The sequence below is a fragment of the Dipodomys merriami genome, unplaced genomic scaffold, assembly GCF_024711535.1.
Source record: "Dipodomys merriami isolate MVZ:Mamm:240054 unplaced genomic scaffold, mDipMer1.0.p SCAF_151, whole genome shotgun sequence".
Lineage (NCBI taxonomy): Eukaryota > Metazoa > Chordata > Mammalia > Rodentia > Heteromyidae > Dipodomys > Dipodomys merriami.
Genome location: NW_027202838.1, coordinates 2,218,542 through 2,236,524, shown reverse-complemented (window position 1 = coordinate 2,236,524; position 17,983 = coordinate 2,218,542). Strand labels below are relative to the sequence as shown.

Here is a 17,983-nt window from a genome sequence, read left to right as displayed (position 1 = left end):
CTCGTGCTTACAGCCTTGGTGGTTCTCAAGGGAACCCAAGGCCCTCTTAAGTCCTATTTGCAAACCAAATTGTTTTGAATAAAGAGAACTTTTTGGATTTAAGCTTTTTTGGTTTGGTTTGGTTTTGTTGGTCCTGGGGCTTGAACTCAGGACCCTGGTTACTGTCCCTGAGCTTCTTTTGCTCAAGGCTAGCACTCTACCACCTGAGCCACAGCTCCACTTCTGGCTTTTTCTGTGTCTGTGGTACTGAGGAATCGAACCCAGGGCTTCATGCATGCTAGGCAAGCACTCTACCACTAAGTCACTTTCCCAGCCAATACCTAATTATTTAAATCTACAGTCCCCTCTGGCTGGCTGTGTTACCCTTAGACGTGACACTGGCAAGGTTATAGCCATTTGGGTGTTTTGTTCTTCTTGTTTATGGTTTTGTTTTTGTTTTTAATACTGTGTGTGTGTGTGTGTGTGTGTGTGTGTGTGTGTGTGTGTGTGTGTGTGTGTGTGAGTACTGGGGCTTGAACTCAGGACCTAAGGGCTGCCTTTAACTCTTTTACTCAAGGCTAGCACTCTACCACTTGAGCCAACCCTTCATTTCTGGTTTTTTTTGATGGTTCATTGGAGATAAGAGTCTCACAGACTTCCCTGCGGAGGCTGACTTCAAATCGCGATCCTCAGGTCTCAGCCTCTTGAGTAGCTAGGATGACAGGCGTGAGGCACCGGTGCCGGGCTAGCTGTTTCGGTGGACCTGCTGCTGGGAGGGGAAGGAGAGGAGGCAGGGCACAGGCGCCATGGGTTGGTGAGCTCACCTGGACCGTGGTGCTGTAGTTGAGCTGGAAGAATCTTGGGGGATTGTCATTCACATCAGCCACGTGGACATCCACCTCGACGTCCTCGTGCTGTGGGGGCTGCCCGCTGTCTGTGGCCCGGAGTCTCAGGGAGTAGCTGGATGTCTGTTACAAGAGGCTGCGGTAACAACTAGGTCCCTCACAGGATCTGCCCTTTGACCCACGGCTCAGGTTTCCAGAAAAGATCAAGGCCCCCCCCCTCCCATTCCTGGGGTCCTCTTCCCCTCCCACCCATAGTACTGCTGAGCTTAGAGTCCATAACTCGTAGAGAAAGACCAGCTATGAGACCTGGGGGCTGGGACTAAGCCTATGTGAGAATCTAATCAACACCCAGTTCCCAGGGTTGTTATTATTATTACTATTATTATTATTGCCAGTCCTGGGGCTTGAACTCAGACATTGTCCCTGAGCTTCTTTTGCTCAAGGCTAGCACTCTACCACCTGAGCCACAGCACCACTTCTGGCTTTTTCTGCTTACGTGGTGCTAAGGAATCGAACCCAGAGCTTCACACATGCTAGGCAAGCATGTTACCATTAAGCTACCTTCCCAGCCCTTCCCAGGATTATTTTGAGGATCGAATGCCATAATGTGTCCAATCATTTTCCCAAGTAACTGACAAGGACCCCAAAACACCCCCACCCCACCTTGCTCAATGGTAGGAATTACCAGGCACCAGTGGCTCACACCCGTCATCCTAGCTACTCGGGAGGCTGGGATCTGAGGATGGCAGTTCCAAGCCAACCTGAGAAGGGAAATCCCGTGAAATTCTTTTGTTTTTGTCAGTCGTGAGGCTTGAACTCTGGGCCTGGGCGCTGTCCCTCAGCTCTTCAGCTCATGGCTAGTGCTCTACCACTTGAGCCACAGTGCCTCTTTCGGTTTTCTGGTGGTTCATTGGAGATAAGAGTCTCATGGACTTTCCTGCCCAGGCTGGCTTTGAACTACGATCCTCAGATCTCAGCCTCCTATGTAGCCAGGATGACAGGCGTGAGCTACCAGCACCCGCCTGCCCGTGAAATTCTTTATAAAACTCCAACAAATTCCCAATGTGGAGGTGTGACTCAAATAATAAGAGCACCAAGCCGTGAGCCAAAAGGCTAAACGACAAGGCAAAGGCTCTGAGTTCAAGTCCCAGTACCAGCATGTACACACACACACACACACACACACACACACACACACACACACACACACACACACACACACACACACACACACACACACACACACACACACACAGTGGAAAATGATCTGAATCCCTTGGAAGACAGTCCAGGAATCAGGGGAGGGTGTTGATCCCAATTTGCCCTCTGGCTCTGTTAAGATCCGCTTGGGCCCTTGTCACGTGACTCACCTGCTCCCAGTCCAGGGCTTTAGCCACCTGCAGCTCCCCCTTCTTGGGGTGGATGGTGAAGTGCTGGAGCTGATCCCCTCCTACGAGGCTATAGGTAATAGCACTGTTTAGGGGTCCGTCCTCATCAGTTGCTGACACCTGCATGGGGGAGGGAGAGGGGCAAGGAATTATAAATGAAAGCACAAGAAAGATCACAGAGGAATCATGAGCTGCCCCTAGCGGTGTCCCCAACAATGATAACGGGGCCAGCAGCCCCTGTACCACAGACATGGTATGGATGAAATCTATGGACTCCAGTGTGCCATTCATTCAATCTAGGGACAGGAGGTTGAGGGAGAAGGGTGCCCAAATGTACATGTCTGAAGAAAATATAACAGCTAGTTTTATGGGAGAGTCTAACGGGCGGGAGGGAGGGAGGAGTAAATTATTTGTCTCATGAGAGCATAGCAGTTGGTGATATATTCTACCACCTGCGGAGATTAGAAAAGGATTCAGGAAGTCTCAAAGAATGAGGAGGGCCAGGTGAGGTCATCCTAGCTCCTCAGGGGGCTGAGAGCTGAGGATCGCAGTCAGAGGCCAGCCTGGAGCAGGAAAGTCCGGGAGACTCTCCTCTCCAATGAAGCTACCCAAAGACTACAAGTAGAGATGTGGCTCAAGTGGTAGAACAGTAGCTCTGCTACTAGCATTAAAAAAAGCTAACAAAAAAACAAGACGATGAGGGATCTAGGGCAGAGAAACCACTTTAGGCAGAGGACACAATGGGAGAGACTACAGATGTGTGGTCGGAGCTTATGGTACTTGTTGGGAAATGGAAGGAGAGAAGTCCAGAAAGGGTGGGTCATGGAGAAGTGGAAGTTTGGGTGTGCATATTTAAATGCATGACTCTAGGCCACACGCTATGATCGGCTCCTTCCTTCCCAGGCTCAGGCAGGCCTCTAGAGTCTAGCTCTTCCTCGATCTTCTCTCTAGCCCATTTTCTCCCAACCCAACCCTATCGAATGGCTCTGATAGCTTCTGTCAGGAGAGATATCTTGCTCAAGCAGCTACAATTTCCAGTCTCATGTGTAGTGCATTGATTTCTTTTTTCTTTTCTTCTTTTTATTGGTGAGCATGCCCTTGTTCTGGGGCTTGAACTCAGAGCCTGGACATCGTCCCTGATATTTTGTGCTCAAGGCTAGCACTCTACCTCTTGAGCCACAGGTCCACTTCCGACTTTTTGCTGGTTCATTGGAGATAAGAGTCTCATGGCCTTTCCTACATGGGCTGACTTTGAACCATGATCCTCAGATCTTAAGCCTCCTCAGTAGGTAGGATTATAAGCGTGAGCCACTGGTGCCCGGTAGTAGTATATTGATTTGATAAACACATCCATATTCCTGGATGACTGTGAAGGTGAGGAGAAAGAGCTGGGGACCCATCCCCTGTGCCCACATCCACCAAAAACAAAGCTGGGGATCCTTACTGTGAGGATGACGTTGCCCACAAAGGCGTTCTCTGGCACGCTGGCACTGTAGCGCTCCTGGGAGAATCTGGGACGGTGCTCGTTCACATCTGTGATGTTGACCACAATGGTGGCCACGTCACTGAGAGAGGAGGAGCCCTGGCGGCTGCACTCGATGGACAGGAAGTGCTTGGGGCTGGTCTCAAAGTCCAGGCTCTGGTTGACATACAGGATCCCTGAGAAGGAGAGGTGTGTGGAGGAACTGGGTGCCGGTGGCTCATACCCATCATCCTAGCTACTCAGGAGGCCGGGATCTGAGGATCATGGGTCAAAGGCAGGTAAGTCCCTAAGAGTCTTATCTCCAAGTACCACATACACACAATACAAAGCCAGACGTGGTTCTGTGGCTCAAGTGGTAGAATGCTAGTCTTGAGCAAAAAAGCTCTGGGACAGTGCCCAGGCCCTGAGTTCAAGCCCCACAACCAGAAAGAAAGAAAAAGAGTTATAGGAATAAGAGAAGTCACAAAAAAACATAGGGCAGAGGACAGAGTGGTGTGGGACCACTTTAACGAAGCTCAGGAGGCTCAGGAGAGAAGCCCTTTCATTGACTCTCCTCATTGTTCTCTTTCTTTTTCTATTTTTTTCTTTTTGGCTTGAACTCAGGGCCTGGGCACTGTCCCTGTGTTTCTTTTGCTCAAGGCTAGCACTCTACCACTTGAGCCACAGCGCCACTTCTGGCTTTTTCTGCTTATGCGGTACTGTAAATGTCGAACCATGCATGCAAGGCAAGCACTCTAACCCTCGGCCACATTCCCAGCCCTCATCTCCCTCTTTCTTGTCCTCTCTTCTCCAGCTCCTCTCATTTTCCTTATTGTTCCTGAGAGTCACCAAGCTTCCCTAATTAATTGTGTATGTGTGGTGTGTGTGTGTGCATGCCAGTACTTGGCTTAAATTCAGGATCTGTCCCTGAGCTTTTGCACCCAAGTGCTCTGGTGCTCACTTTGAGCCACAGCTCCACAAAATTCGGGTTTTCTGGTGGTTCACTGCAGATGAACTTTTCCTGCCCCAGGCTGGCTCTGAACCCTGATCTTCAGATCTTAGCCTCTTGGTGTGAGCCCAGGGTGCCTGGCTACGGACATACATTTCTCATTTTCTGGTGTCTTCACTATAATAAAGAGGAATCATGGGTGGCTCAGGCCCTGTCATCCTAGCTATTCAGGAGGCTGAGATCTGAGGATGGCAGTTCAAAGCCCAGGCCGAGCAGGAAAGGCCAGGAGACTCCGATCTCCAATCAACCATCAGAAAACCTGGAGTGGCGCGGTGGCTCAGGTGGTAGAGGGCCGACCTTGAGCTAAAGAGCACAGGGACAGCACCCTGGCCCAGCAGGGTTCAGGCCCCACGATGGAGGTGAGGATGGGGATGGGGGTGGGGTCCAGGCCTGGAGATCAGGCCCCCCACGATGGGAGGGTGGTGGGGGTCCAGGCCCAGAATTCAGGCCCCACAATGGGGGGGGGAGTAGGGGGGTCCAGGCCCCACGATGGGGGGGGTGGGGGGTCCAGGCCCGGAGTTCAGGCCCCATGATGGGGGGGGTTGGGAGTGGGGTCCAGGCCTGGGGTTCAGGCCCCACGATGGGGGATTGGGGGGTCCAGGCCCGGGGTTCAGGCCCCACGATGGGGGAGGTAGGGGGGTCCAGGCCCCACGATGGGGAGGTTGAGGGGGGTTCAGGCCTGGGGTTCAGGCCCCACGATGGGGGTTGGGGGGGTACAGGCCTGGGGTTCAGGCCCCACAATGGGGGGGTTGGGGGTGGGGTCCAGGCCCGGGTTTTAGGCCCCACGATGGGGGGTGGGGGGTTCAGGCCCCACGATGGGGGAGGTGGGGGGTCCAGGCCCCACGATGGGTGGTGGGGGTGGGGGGGTTCAGGCCAAAGGTCCAGGCCCCACGATGGGGGGTGGGGGTGGGGGGATTCAGGCCCAAGGTCCAGGCCCCACGATGGGGGGGAGTTGGGGGGTCTAGGCCCCACGATGGGGGGGTGGGGGGTTCAGGCCCGGGGTTCAGGCCCCACGATGGGGGATGGGGGGTCCAGGCCCCACGATGGGGGGGAGTGGGGGGTCTAGGCCCCACGATGGGGGGGTGGGGGGTTCAGGCCCAGGGTTCAGGCCCCACGATGGGGGTGGGGTAGGGGTGGGGTCCAGACCCCACGATGGGGGGGTGGGGGGGATCCAGGCCCCACGATGGGGGGGTGGGGTCCAGGCCCCACGATGGGGGGGTGGGGGGGATCCAGGCCCCACGATGGGGGGGTTGGGGGGATCCAGGCCCCACGATGGGGGGTGGGGGGGGTCCAGGCCCCACGATGGGGGTGGGGTGGGGGTGGGGTCCAGGCCCCACGATGGGGGGGTGGGGGGGTCCAGGCCCCACGATGGGGGTGGGGTGGGGGTGGGGTCCAGGCCCGGGGTCCAGGCCCCACGATGGGGGGTGGGGGGTCCAGGCCCCACGATGGGGGGGTGGGGGGTCCAGACCCCACGCTGGGGGGAGTGGGGGTCCAGGCCCGGGGTCCAGGCCCCACGATGGGGGGGGGGATCCAGGCCCCACGATGGGGGGTGGGGGGGTCCAGGCCCCACGATGGGGGGGAGTGGGGGTCCAGGCCCCACGCTAGGGGGCAGGGGAGGCAGACCCCCCCCATCTCACCTGTGTCGGCATCCAGGCGGAACCGGCCCTGCTCGTTCCCGCTGAGGAGGCGGAAGCCCGCGTGCCCGGCCCCGGGGCGCGTGAGCACGGCCAGCGGCAGCAGCGGCGTGCCGGGCGCGGTGTCCTCGCGCACGCGCACGCTGTGCTCCGGGCTCAGGAACACCGGCAGGTAGTCCTCCAGCCCCACCACCGAGACGGCCACCGTGCCCAGCGCCGACAGCGGCACCGGGCTGCCCAGGTCCGACGCGCGCACCGTGAGCTCCAGCGCCGTCCGGGCCGGCCCCTGCAGCGGCTTCTCCAGCCGGATCACGCCCGTGGCCGCGTCGATGGAGAACTGGCCGTCGGCAGAATCCGGCAGCGAGTAGATCACCTGCGCGTTGGCACCTGCGGAGACAGACCGAGGGGGGCGTGCGTGAGCCCGGCCGCTGGCGCCCCTGGCGGCGCGGTGGGGGTACTGCAGCCCGCCAAGGGAGGCGTCCTCAACCATCAAGACAACAAAAGCTGGTGACCCTGGGACTCTGCACCTCAGTTAGAATTAAAAGGAATAAAAGAATGTCCTCGTCAGGCGCTGGTGGGCTCCCGTCTGTCATCCCAGCTACTCAGGAGGCTGAGATCTGAGGATCACGGTTCAAAGCCAGCCCCAGCAGGAAAGTCTGTGAGACTCTTATCTCCAATGAACCACCAGCAAACCAGAAGTGGTGCTGTGGCTCAAGTGGTAGAGCACTCGCCTTGAGCTGAAGAGCTGAGGGACAGCACCCAGGCCCAGAGTTCAAGCCCCATGACCATAAAAAAAAAGATGATAGTATTCATACATGCGGAATTGAAACTTATTTGTACAACTACTTGAAGATAACTTAACAAAAATTAAACCTGGTGCTAATGGCTCATGCCTATAATCCTAATTGCTCAGGAGGCTGAGATTGGAGGATTGTGGTTTGAAGCTAGCCTGGACAGGAAAGCCTGTGAGATTCTTATCTTCCATGAAACTACACACACACACACACACACACACACACACCACCACCAACAACAACAACCAGAAGTGGCGCTGTGGCTCAAGTGGTAGAGTGCTAGCTTTAAATCAAAGAAGCTAGCTTTGAATCAAAACTCAGACTCTGAGTTCAAACTTCAGGTGTGACACACACACAAAAAAACAAAACCAATTTTTTTTTTAAAGCAGGGGCTCTGACTGGGTTGTCCAAAGCCTTCCCTGCTCTCTGTGGAGAGAGGTTATATTTGCAGACTTCCTGTGTTATTTGCAATGGTTTATCTGGAATATCCAATATCAATGTATAGATAAGAATTGTGTAAAATAAAATGCGAGTTGTAGTAAATTCCTTAAGGCAACAGAGCAGTTCTGCATCTGATTGTGTGTTAGTTACATGAATCTATACAAGACAGCGTACTTCACGCACAGACTTATACACACACAAGCTCATGCTACCGATAGGCCCACGAAAGGTTGCAATGTAATCTGAATAATCAGAATAAGCAATAAATATGGATAGTAGTTCTCTGACATTATTATTATTATTATTATTATTATTATTATTATTATTATTATTATTGCCAGTACTGGGGGTTGAAATCAGGGACTTGTGTTTTCTCTTTCTTTTTTGGGGGGGGTTCCGGTCGTGGGGCCTGAACTCTGGGCCTGGGTGCTGTCCCTCAGCTCTTCAGGTCAAGGCTAGCACTCTGGGACTTGTGTTCTCACTTGTCTTTTTATTGCTCAAGGCGTGTTCTACTGCTTGAGCCACACCTCTACTTCTGGCTTTTTTTGGTAGTGAATTGGATAGAAGAGACTCCTAGACATTTTTGCCTGTGCTGGCTTTGAACTGAGGTCTTTAGATCTCAGCCTCCTGAGAAGCTAAGATTACAACATGAGCCATTGCATTTTGGCTACCTTGAAAGTGTGTGTGTGTGTGTGTGTGTGTGTGTGTGTGTGTGTGTGTGTGTGTGTGTGTGTGTGTAGCCTGGGGCTTGAACTCTGGGCCTGGGCACTGTCCCTCAGCTTTTCAGCTCAAGGCTAGCACTCTACCACTTAAGCCGCAGCACCACTTCTGGCTTTTTTGGTGATTAATTGGAGTTGAGTTGCATAGACTTTTATGCCTGGGCTGGTTTCCAACCGTTATCCTCAGATCTCAGCCTCCTGAGAAACTAGGATTCCAGGCATGAGCCACCTGACTACCTTAATGGAAAATAGTTCAGCTTTAGCATCCAGAAATTGATGAAAGAATCAGAAGCACTAAAGTGGTGTTAGAACCAAGGGTTCCTTTTTTTGTTGTTGTTGTTGTTGGTCATGGGGCTTGAACTCTGGGCCTGGGCGCTGCCCCTCAGCTCTTCAGCTCAAGGCGAGCGCTTTACCACTTGAGCCACAGCACCACTTCCGTGTTTCTGGTGATTCATTAGATATAAAAATCTCACAGACATTCCTGCCTGGGCTGGCTTTGAACTGTGATTGTCAGATCTCAGCCTCCTGAGTAGCTAGGATTACAAGCATGAGCCACCAGCACCTGGCCATGGGTTCCTTTCTTCTATTGAATCCATCCGAGTTGAACAATCCTGAGAGTGGATTTTTAATGATGCTCAGATCCAACATGGCCTTGAGGAGAAAAACCTCCCTAGGTTAAATGGCAGCATCCAGTGCTCCCCATCTCTCCCACCTACCTGCCTTGGGGTGTCAGGGGAGAAACAGATAACCTTGTGACCCAAGTATTGTATGCACACATTGCTAAAATCACTTGACCTTGAGCACTTAAGATGGATGAACTCAACATATGTTCTATTCTTACTGGTCTCTGAAGTGCCAAACCCACAGCGTGCTACTTCTTCTTGCTTACCTTGGTCAGGGTCCCTGGCAAATACCACAGCCACAGGGGTCTTCACCGTGGTGTTATCGAAGACAACCACAGCACAGTGGCTGGGGAAGAACCGAGGGGCGTTGTCATTGACATCTTCCACGTGTAAGGTCACATCTGCCTGGCACGATCGGCCGCCTCCATCTGTGGCCTTGGCGAAGAGGTAATACACATCCTTTTGCTCACGATCGAGCGCCGTGAGTGTGGTCAGCATCCCTGGCAGGAGAAATGACAGATGCTCAACTTCCTATCGGAGATGTCAACCCCTTCTCCCTCAGAATGGTCTCTCTAGATATCAAGAGGACATAATCTTTAGCCATTGATTTGTTGTTGTTGTTGTTGTCAGTTGTGGGGCTTGAACTCAGGGCCTAGGCATCATCCCTGAGCTCTTTTGTTCAAGGCTAGCACTCTAGCTCTTTGAGCCACAATGCCACTTCAGATTTTCTGGTGGTTCAATGGAGATAAGAGTCTCACAGACGTTGCTGGGAAGGTGGCTCAGTGGTAGAGCACTTGCCTTGCATGCATGAGGCCCTGGGTTCAATTCCTCAGCACCACATAAACAGGAAAAAAAGCCAGAAGTGGCGCTGTGGCTCAAGTGGTAGAGTGCTAGCCTTGAGCTGAAGAGCTGAGGGACAGCGCTCAGGCCCAGAGTTCAGGCCCCACAACCAGACCCCCTGCAAAAAAAAACCCCAAAACACAAAAGAGTCTCACAGACTTTCCTGCCCAGGCTGGTTTTGAACCACGATCCTCAGATCTCAGCCTCCTGAGTAGCTAGGATGACAGGCGTGAGCCACCAGCACCCGGTTTAGATTTTTTTTTTTTTTTTTTTTTTTTTTTTTTGTCGGTCGTGGGGCTTGAACTCTGGGCCTGGGCGTTGTCCCTCAGCTCTTCAGCTCAAGGCGAGCGCTCTACCACTTGAGCTACAGCGCCACTTCCGGTTTTCTGGTGGTTTATTGGAGATAGGAGTCTCACGGTCTCTCCTGCCCGGGCTGGCTTTGAACCGCGATCCTCAGATCTCAGCCTCCTGAGTAGCTAGGATTACAGGCGTGAGCCACCAGCGCCCGGCTTCCGGTTTAGATTTTTAAAAAATAAATTTGGTTTCAGTTCTGGGGTTTGAACTCAAGGCCCGGGTGCTATCCCTGAGCTTTTCTGCTACTGCCCTACCATTTTATTTATTTATTTTGTTGGTTATGGAGCCTGAACTCTGGATTTGGGTGCTGTTCCTCAGCTCTTCAGTTCAAGGCTAGCATTCTACCATTTGAGCCAGGACCACTTCTGGCTTTTTCTGTTTATGTGGTGCTGAGGAATCGAACCCAGGGTCTCATGCATGCAAGGCAAGCACTCTACCACTGAGCCACATTCCCAGCCCATCGCCCTACCATTTTAAATCACAGCTCCACTTCTGGCTTTTTTTTTTTTTTTTTTCGGTGCTTCAGTGGAGATAGGAATCTCATGGACTTTCTTGCCCCTGGCTGGCTTTGAACCTTGATCATTTGGTCTCAGCCTCTGGAGTAGCTAGGATTACAGGTGTGCGCCATCTTCCTGTGCCTGGCTAGCAAAATGGGGTCTCTCGTGGGAGCAAATAGTCAGGAAAGAAGCCAGCCTGTATTCACCAGCATCCACCTGCCCATCTAATCCTCTATCAATCAACAAGTTAATAATCAATTATTTGTAAATGAACACTTATTTTGTGTGTGCGCATGTGCTGGTCTTGAGACTTGAACTCAGGGCCTAAGTGCTTTCCCTTAGCTTTTTCATTCAAGGCTTGTATCTGTCACTTGAGCCACAGCTCCACTTCTGGCTTTTTGGTGGTTTAATTGGACATAAGAGTCTCAGGGAAGGTGGGAAGATGGCTCAGTGGTAGAACTCTTGCCTTGCATGCATGAGGCCCTGGGTTCGATTCCTCAGCACCACATAAGCAAAAAGAAAAAAGCCGGAAATGGTGCTGTGGCTCAAGTGGTAGAGCGCTAGTCTTGAGCTGAAGAGCTGAGGGACAGCACCCAGGCCCAGAGTTTAGGCCCCATGACCGGACCAAAAAAAAAAAAAAAAGAGTCTCAGGGAACTTTCCTTCCTTCCTTCCTTCCTTCCTTCCTTCCTTCCTTCCTTCCTTCCTTTCTTCTGTCTGTCTTTCTTTCTCTTTCTTTCTCTTTTGTTGGTCGTGGGGCCTGAACTCTGGGCCTGGGCGCTGTCCCTCAGCTCTTCAGCTCAAGGCTAGCCCTCTACCACTTGAGCCACAGTGCCACTTCCAGCTTTTTCTGCTTATGTGGGCCTGAGGAATTGAACCCAGGGCCTCATGCATGTGAGGCAAGCGCTCTACCACTGAGCCATCTTCCCAGCCCCTTGTTTTGTTTCTTTTTGGGCAGTTCTGGGGCTTAAACTCAGGGCCTATGTGCTCGTTCTGAACTTCTTTTGTTCACTTGAACCACAGCTCCACTTCTGGCTTTTTTTTGAGTAGTTTACTGGAGATAAGAGTCTCACAGACTTTCCTGCTTGGGCTGGCTTTGAACCATGGTCTTCAGTTCTCATCGTCTTGAGTAGCCAGGATTATAGACGTGAGCCACCTGCACCCAGCTATGACAGAACTTTATGTTCTGGCCTTGTAAATATCTGCAAGACACTGCTAAATAAAGAAAATCAAGACCCAAAAGAGGATTGCATTTTCTTGAAATAATAACAAGAAGTTGGGAGATATGTAGGGAAAAGCAGTCTGGTTGGGCGCCGGTGGCTCACGCCTGTCATCCTAGCTACTCAGGAGACTGAGATCTGAGGATGGCGGTTCGAAGCCAGCCTGGGCAGACAAATCCGTGAGACTCTTCTTATCTCCAATTAACGAGCAAAAAGCAGGAAGTCGAGGCATGGTTCAAGTTGGAGAGTGCCTGCCTTGAGAAAAATAAACAGCTCATAGCGAACACAAGGCTCTGAGTTCAAGTCCCAGTACTGGCGCACAAATCGAAGCCATCTGAGACGTCTTCAGTGGAGAGGAATGTTTGTTATGCACCCTTCCCAGTTCTGCATAACACACACCTGCTTTGCTGGCCCTTCTCTACCCCGAGATTGTTTATTTCCATTCTCTGAACAACCAAAAAAAAAAAAAAAAAACCAATCCACCCAGTTTACTTTTCTTTCAAGTCCACACAGAGGCTCCTGCAGCTGAACAAACCACAGAGAGAAAGATACAATGACCTGAGTCATGCAGCAAGCAGGGCTGGGGTCAGGAAGTATGTGGTGGCCTCCTGTCACCCCAGAGTCCTGGGGACACAGCTCCCATTGGCCACTCCTTGCTCAGGAATCTAAGCGAGGGATCTGAGCCAAGAGTTGGTAGCAGGTTTTTGTGACCTGAGTTGGCCTTGCTTCTTCCCCACCTCCCACTTCCCCTACCGTATCAGAAGACATGCATCCTGCCTTGGGAGTAGACCACCATTCACTACCCCATCTCTCCATTGGGCTAAGCTAGCCTCTCCCATGGCTTTTCCCTGAGGGGCTCTCTACTTCCTCCTCTCTCTTCTGTCTTTAGGTAGTGGTAATCACCATCTCGTGGTGGATTTAGAACAGTTATACCCACTGAATCCTGACCAGCCCTGGGTATCCTGGGCATTGTTATTGCCTGTGTGATCTTTACAAAAGTCCTAGGATTCTTGTGTTGAGCATAGTAGTGCCTGCCTTTAGTCCCGGCTACTCAAGTAGGTGTGGTCTGAGGCAGCCTGCGCAAAGTTAGCGAGAACCCTGATTGAAACAACAACAACAAACAAATGAAAAGCAAATGAACTGCCAGGCACTGGTGGCACTCACACCTGTCATCCTAGCTACTCATGAGGCTGAGATCTGAAGATCGTAGTTCAAAGCCAGCCCTGAGCAAGAAAGTCTATGAAATCCTTATCTCCAAGGAGCTACCTAAAAGCCAGAAGTGGAGCTGTGGCTCAACAGGGTAGAGAGCTAGGCTTGAGTCACTGACAGCACTGTATTTCCAGTGGCTCTCGCTTCGCCAGAGCCTGCATTCCAACCTCTCCACCTCTGTGCACCAGTGTGAGGTTCCCTGCCCCGACCTGCGTGCTCATGCACACCCTACTCCGACAAGGCCCCCGGAATACATTCTGCCAACATGGCTGCCTCCTGTCATCTCTTATTCCCAGCTACTGTAGCCTAAGTCAGTTGCTCTTGTTATACACCCCTAAGCAGCCTGTATTTCCTTCCTTTCTTCCTTCCCTCCTTCCTTCTCTCCTTCCTTCCTTCCCTCCACCCTCCCTCCCTTCCTTCCCTTTTCTTCCTTCCTCCCTTTCTTTCTTTCTTTCTTTCTTTCTGTCTTTCTTTCTTTCTTTCTTTCTTTCTTTCTTTCTTTCTTTCTTTCTTTCTTTCTTTCTTTCTTTCTTTCTTCTTTTCCTTCCTTCCCTTCCTCCCCTTTTCTTTTTCTTTCTTTCCCTTCTTTCCTTCTCTCATTCCTTCCTCTCTCCCTTTCTTCCTCCCTTCCCTTTTCTTCCTTTTCTTTTCCTCTTTCTTTCTCTCTGTTACTTCCCTCTCTCTTCTTTTCTTTTTTTTTTGGGGGGGGGAGTCCAGTCGTGGGGCCTGAACTCTGGGCCTGGGCGCTGTCCCTCAGCTCTTCAGCTCAAGGCTAGCGCTCTACCACTTGAGCCACAGCGCCACTTCCGGCTTTTTTCTTTTTGCTTATGTGGTGCTGAGGAATCGAACCCAGGGCCTCATGCATGCAAGGCAAGTGCTCTACCACTGAGCCACCTTCCCAGCCCCCTTCCCTCTCTTTTCTTTCCTTCCTTCCTTCCTTCCTCCCTTCCTTCCCTCCTTTTCTTTGTTTTGGTGGGTGGTGTGTATATGTCAGTCCTAGGGCTTGAACTCAGGGCCTTGTTCTCTCAATCAGCTTTTGCACTCAAGGTTAATCCTGTACCATTTGACCTACAGCCCCACTTCCAGCTTTGTGCAGGTTCACTGGAGATAGGAGTCTCATGAACTTTCCTGCCATGGTTGGTCTTGAACCGTGACCTTCAGAACTCAGTCTCCTGAGTAGCTAGGATTTCCAAGCATGAGCCACCGGTATCTGGCTGCACCTTGTATTTCCAACTCAGCCACCACCCATTCACAAATGAACTTTCTCATTTGATTATGACATAGATCTTGTCTTCTCCCTTTGGTGTTTACATCCCCCAGCATCTACCCTAGTGTTTGCACGGTGCCATGTCTATTTTCTGGATGTGTCTTTGCTGATGGATGAACAGATAGATTAGCGGATTCTTGCTGCTTCTGCCAGTGTGGTACTAAGCACTTGGTATTCACCAAATCAGTCCATAGTTTGGTCTCTGGCGCTCGAGAGGCTCACCTGTGTGAGGGTCTAGCTTGAATTCGCTCGCCCCAGGGCCATGCAGACTATATGTGATCTGAGCATTGGCGTCTGCATCCAAGTCCGTGGCAGAAACTTTCAAAATGGAATGTCCTGGAGAAACATCTTCACGGACCTTGCCAGTGTAGACAAGCTAGGAAGGAAAGACCAAGAGGGAGATGTGATCTGCACTCAGATCTGGGTGTGGGGGGAGATCAGAGAGGGAGACAGAAGCGACTGAGAAAGTACAGATAGACAGAGACACACAGAGAAAGAGAGACCAGAAAAGCAGGGAGAAGTAGGAAGGCAATGCAGGGACATAGCTTAGGCTGAAAACACATCAGGAAAATGGAGATTAAAATCCAGAAGTGGGCGGGGTATGAGTGGCTCACACCTGTCATCCTAGCCACTCAGGAAGCTGGGATCCGAGTGTCCTGGTTTGAAGCAGCTTGGGCAGCAAAGTCCATGAGACTTTTATTACCACTACATTTCCAAAAGAGCCAGAGGTGGCGCTGTGGCTCAAGTGGCACAGTGCTAGCCTTGAGGAAAAAAGCTCAGGGACAGCATCCAGGCCCAGAGTTCAAGCCCCATGACCAACAAAAAGAAAAGGAAAGGAAAAGAAATGGTTTCCTACCTCCAATAGGAAGAGACCAGGCTAACTAAGATCAGTGACAGCCAGTGGATCCTTCTTTCTCCTGCTTTTACCTGACCTCCCCTCCTGGCCTCCATGTTCCGGCCCGATCCTCGCACAGACTCACCTGGGAGCACTGTGGACTGTTATCATTGATGTCCAGGACAAAGACTTCCACGGGAACTGAAGTCTGGAATTTGCCATCAGACGCTGTGATTCTGAGCAAGTACTTGGCTGTGTGCTCACGATCCAGGGTTTCTTTGGAGGAGATCTTCCATTCGTCGCCATCTTGATGGATGCTGAACTGGCCCAGGGGATCCCCCTCTACAAAATACAATTAAACACAACAGACACACACCTGCTGAGGAGCAGCAACCAAACTGGGCTTTGCATGTTGCTGGCAGCCCAGCAAGACATTTGTTTAAGGATTGTGAAGAAACAAATTTTTTTCTCCCTTAACTAGGAGCCCACAGTTCTACAGTGAGTCCATTTTGGGGGGTTAAGAAGCCTCTCCCCACTTAAATATCTTCCTTGTAAGTAAGATGCAAGAAATACTATGCCAAAATAATCAGCAGGAAGCCGGGCATCAGGAGCTCATGCCTGAAATCCTAGCTATTCAGGAGGCTGAGCTGTGAGGATCATGGTTCAAAGCCAGCCCAGGCAGGAAAGGCCATGAGACTCTTATCTCCAATAAACCACCAGAAAACCAGAAGTGGCGCTGTGGCTCAAGTGGTAGAATGCTTGCCTTGAGCTGAAGAGCTGAGGGACAGCGCCCAGCCCCAGAGTTTAAGCCCCACAATGGACAAAATATTAATAATAATGATGATGATGATAATAATAATAATAATAATAATAATAATAATAATAATAATAATAATAATCAGCAGCAGCAGCAGCATCAGGAAGACGTCCTGGGGCTTCAGCTCAGGGCCTAAGCACTGTCCCTGAGCTGTTTTGCTCAAAGCTAGCACTCTACCACTTTGAGCCACAGCTCCATTTCTGGCTGTTTTGGTGCTTAACTGGAGATTAGAGTCTCGTGAACATGCGTGCCTGGGCTAGCTTCAAACTGCGATCCTCAGATCTCAGGCTCCTAAGTAGCATAAGCTACTGGCACCTGGCCCACTTCTTGTGGCTGGGCGACATTGGAGGAAGTCAAATGGAAATAAACTTTAACTTCTGTACGAGAACTGTCTATGAGAACGCTACTATGAATGAATCCACAGTAGTATGGAAAGCGATTGACAAAACTCTGATTTTATGATACACCTCCTGGTGGACCATGTGGAGGGTCAGAGCACACTGTATGAGGAAGTCATTTCTCCTTGATATATCTGTCACCAACAAGGACAGTGACCTGAAGATTCCAGAGTTATAAGATTCACCTATTTGCTAGGTGCCGTTGGCTCATGCCTGTGACTCTAGCTACTCAGGAGGCTGACATCTGAAGATCGCAGTTTGAAGCCAGCCCAGGTAGGAAAGTCCATGAGACTCTTATCTCCAATGAACCACCAGAAAACCAGAAGTAGGGCTGTGGCTCAAAGTGGTAGAATGTTAGCCTTGGGCAGAAAAAACTTAGGGACAGCGCCCAGGCTCTGAGTTCAAGCCCCATGACTAACCAAAAAAAAGAAAGAGAGAGGAGGGGGGAGGGAGAAGGAAGGAGGGAGGGAAGGAGGAAGGAAAGAAGGAAGGAAGGAAGGAAGGAAGGAAGGAAGGAAGGAAGGAAAGAAGGGGGGAAGGAAGGAAGGAAAGAAGGGGGGAAGGAGGGAAGGAAGGAAGGAAGGAAGGAAGGAAGGAAGGAAGGAAGGAAGGAAGGAAGGAAGGAAGGGGGGAAGGAAGGAAGGAATCTTAAGGGATGTCCAGGTAAGGGCATGAACCTCCTAGTTCTTAAAACAATGAGGAACTAGGGGAGCAACATCTCATGCATTAGCAATAAAATTGCTGCTATAATCAAGAAGAGTGTGGGCTGGGAAGGTGGCTCAGTGGTAGAGTGCTTGCCTTGCATGCATGAGGCCCTGGGTTCGATTCCTCAGCACCACATAAGCAGAAAAAAAAGGTTAACATAAGAAGAGTGTATCTGCCATCAGACAGACCCTCAATCTTGCAAGACCACCATTAAAGTCTTGTTTGGGGCTTCAATTCTTGCCTCTGAGCCCTTCCTTTGAACTTGGGAGGTGAGGGTGCTCTCCTAAGATAAGATTCTATTTTTCTAAGACTACAGATCTTGTCTGTGTCTCCAGGAATATATGATTCTTTATTTTTTATTTTTGTCAGTTGTGGGGCTTGAACTCAGGGCTTGAGTGTTGTCCTGGAGCCACAATGACACTGCGGGTTTTCCGGTGGTTAATTGAAGAGTCTCATGGACTTCCCTGCTTGGATTGTCCTCAAACTGTGATCCTCAGATTTCAGCCTCCTGAGGAGTTAGGATGACAGGTGTGAGCCACCAGTGCCCAGCTTGTAATGTACGTACTTTTCTGTTTTTTTGGTCAGTCGTGGGGTCTGAACATTGGGCCTGGGCACTGTCCCTCAGCTCTTCAGCTCAAGGCTAGCGCTCTACCACTTGAATCGCAGCACCACTTCCAGCCTTTTCTGCTTATGTGGTGCTGAGGAATCGAACTTTGGGCCTCATGCATGCAAGGCAAGCACTCTACCACTGAGCCACCTTCCCAGCCCCTGCAATGTACTTTCTAAGAGCTTTTCCCACATAGATCTTCCAAGCAGCCTGAGAGGTGAATGAGAACTGGTTCTCTCGCATGACAAATGATTGGTGGAAATGCTACTGATCTAGGACTTAATGCAATGTGCCTTAACGCTTTTCTGTCTGTACTCTGCTCAGGGAAGCCTGCTCCTTGTG

At 51.1% G+C, this 17,983-nt stretch overlaps 1 protein-coding gene across 1 annotated transcript in view; it reads right to left on the bottom strand.

Moving 5' to 3' along the window:
• Fat2 (FAT atypical cadherin 2) overlaps nucleotides 1–17,983 on the bottom strand; it is a 70,122-nt gene that overhangs the window by 12,385 nt on the left and 39,754 nt on the right. Inside the window, exons 11-17 of the mRNA XM_070022675.1 lie at nucleotides 15,260–15,456; nucleotides 14,502–14,655; nucleotides 9,161–9,394; nucleotides 6,321–6,704; nucleotides 3,657–3,871; nucleotides 2,195–2,332; nucleotides 804–947 (exon numbers count right to left, since the gene is read on the bottom strand). Coding sequence (XP_069878776.1) covers nucleotides 804–947; nucleotides 2,195–2,332; nucleotides 3,657–3,871; nucleotides 6,321–6,704; nucleotides 9,161–9,394; nucleotides 14,502–14,655; nucleotides 15,260–15,456 — 1,466 coding nt within the window. The remainder of the gene's footprint in view (nucleotides 1–803; nucleotides 948–2,194; nucleotides 2,333–3,656; nucleotides 3,872–6,320; nucleotides 6,705–9,160; nucleotides 9,395–14,501; nucleotides 14,656–15,259; nucleotides 15,457–17,983) is intronic.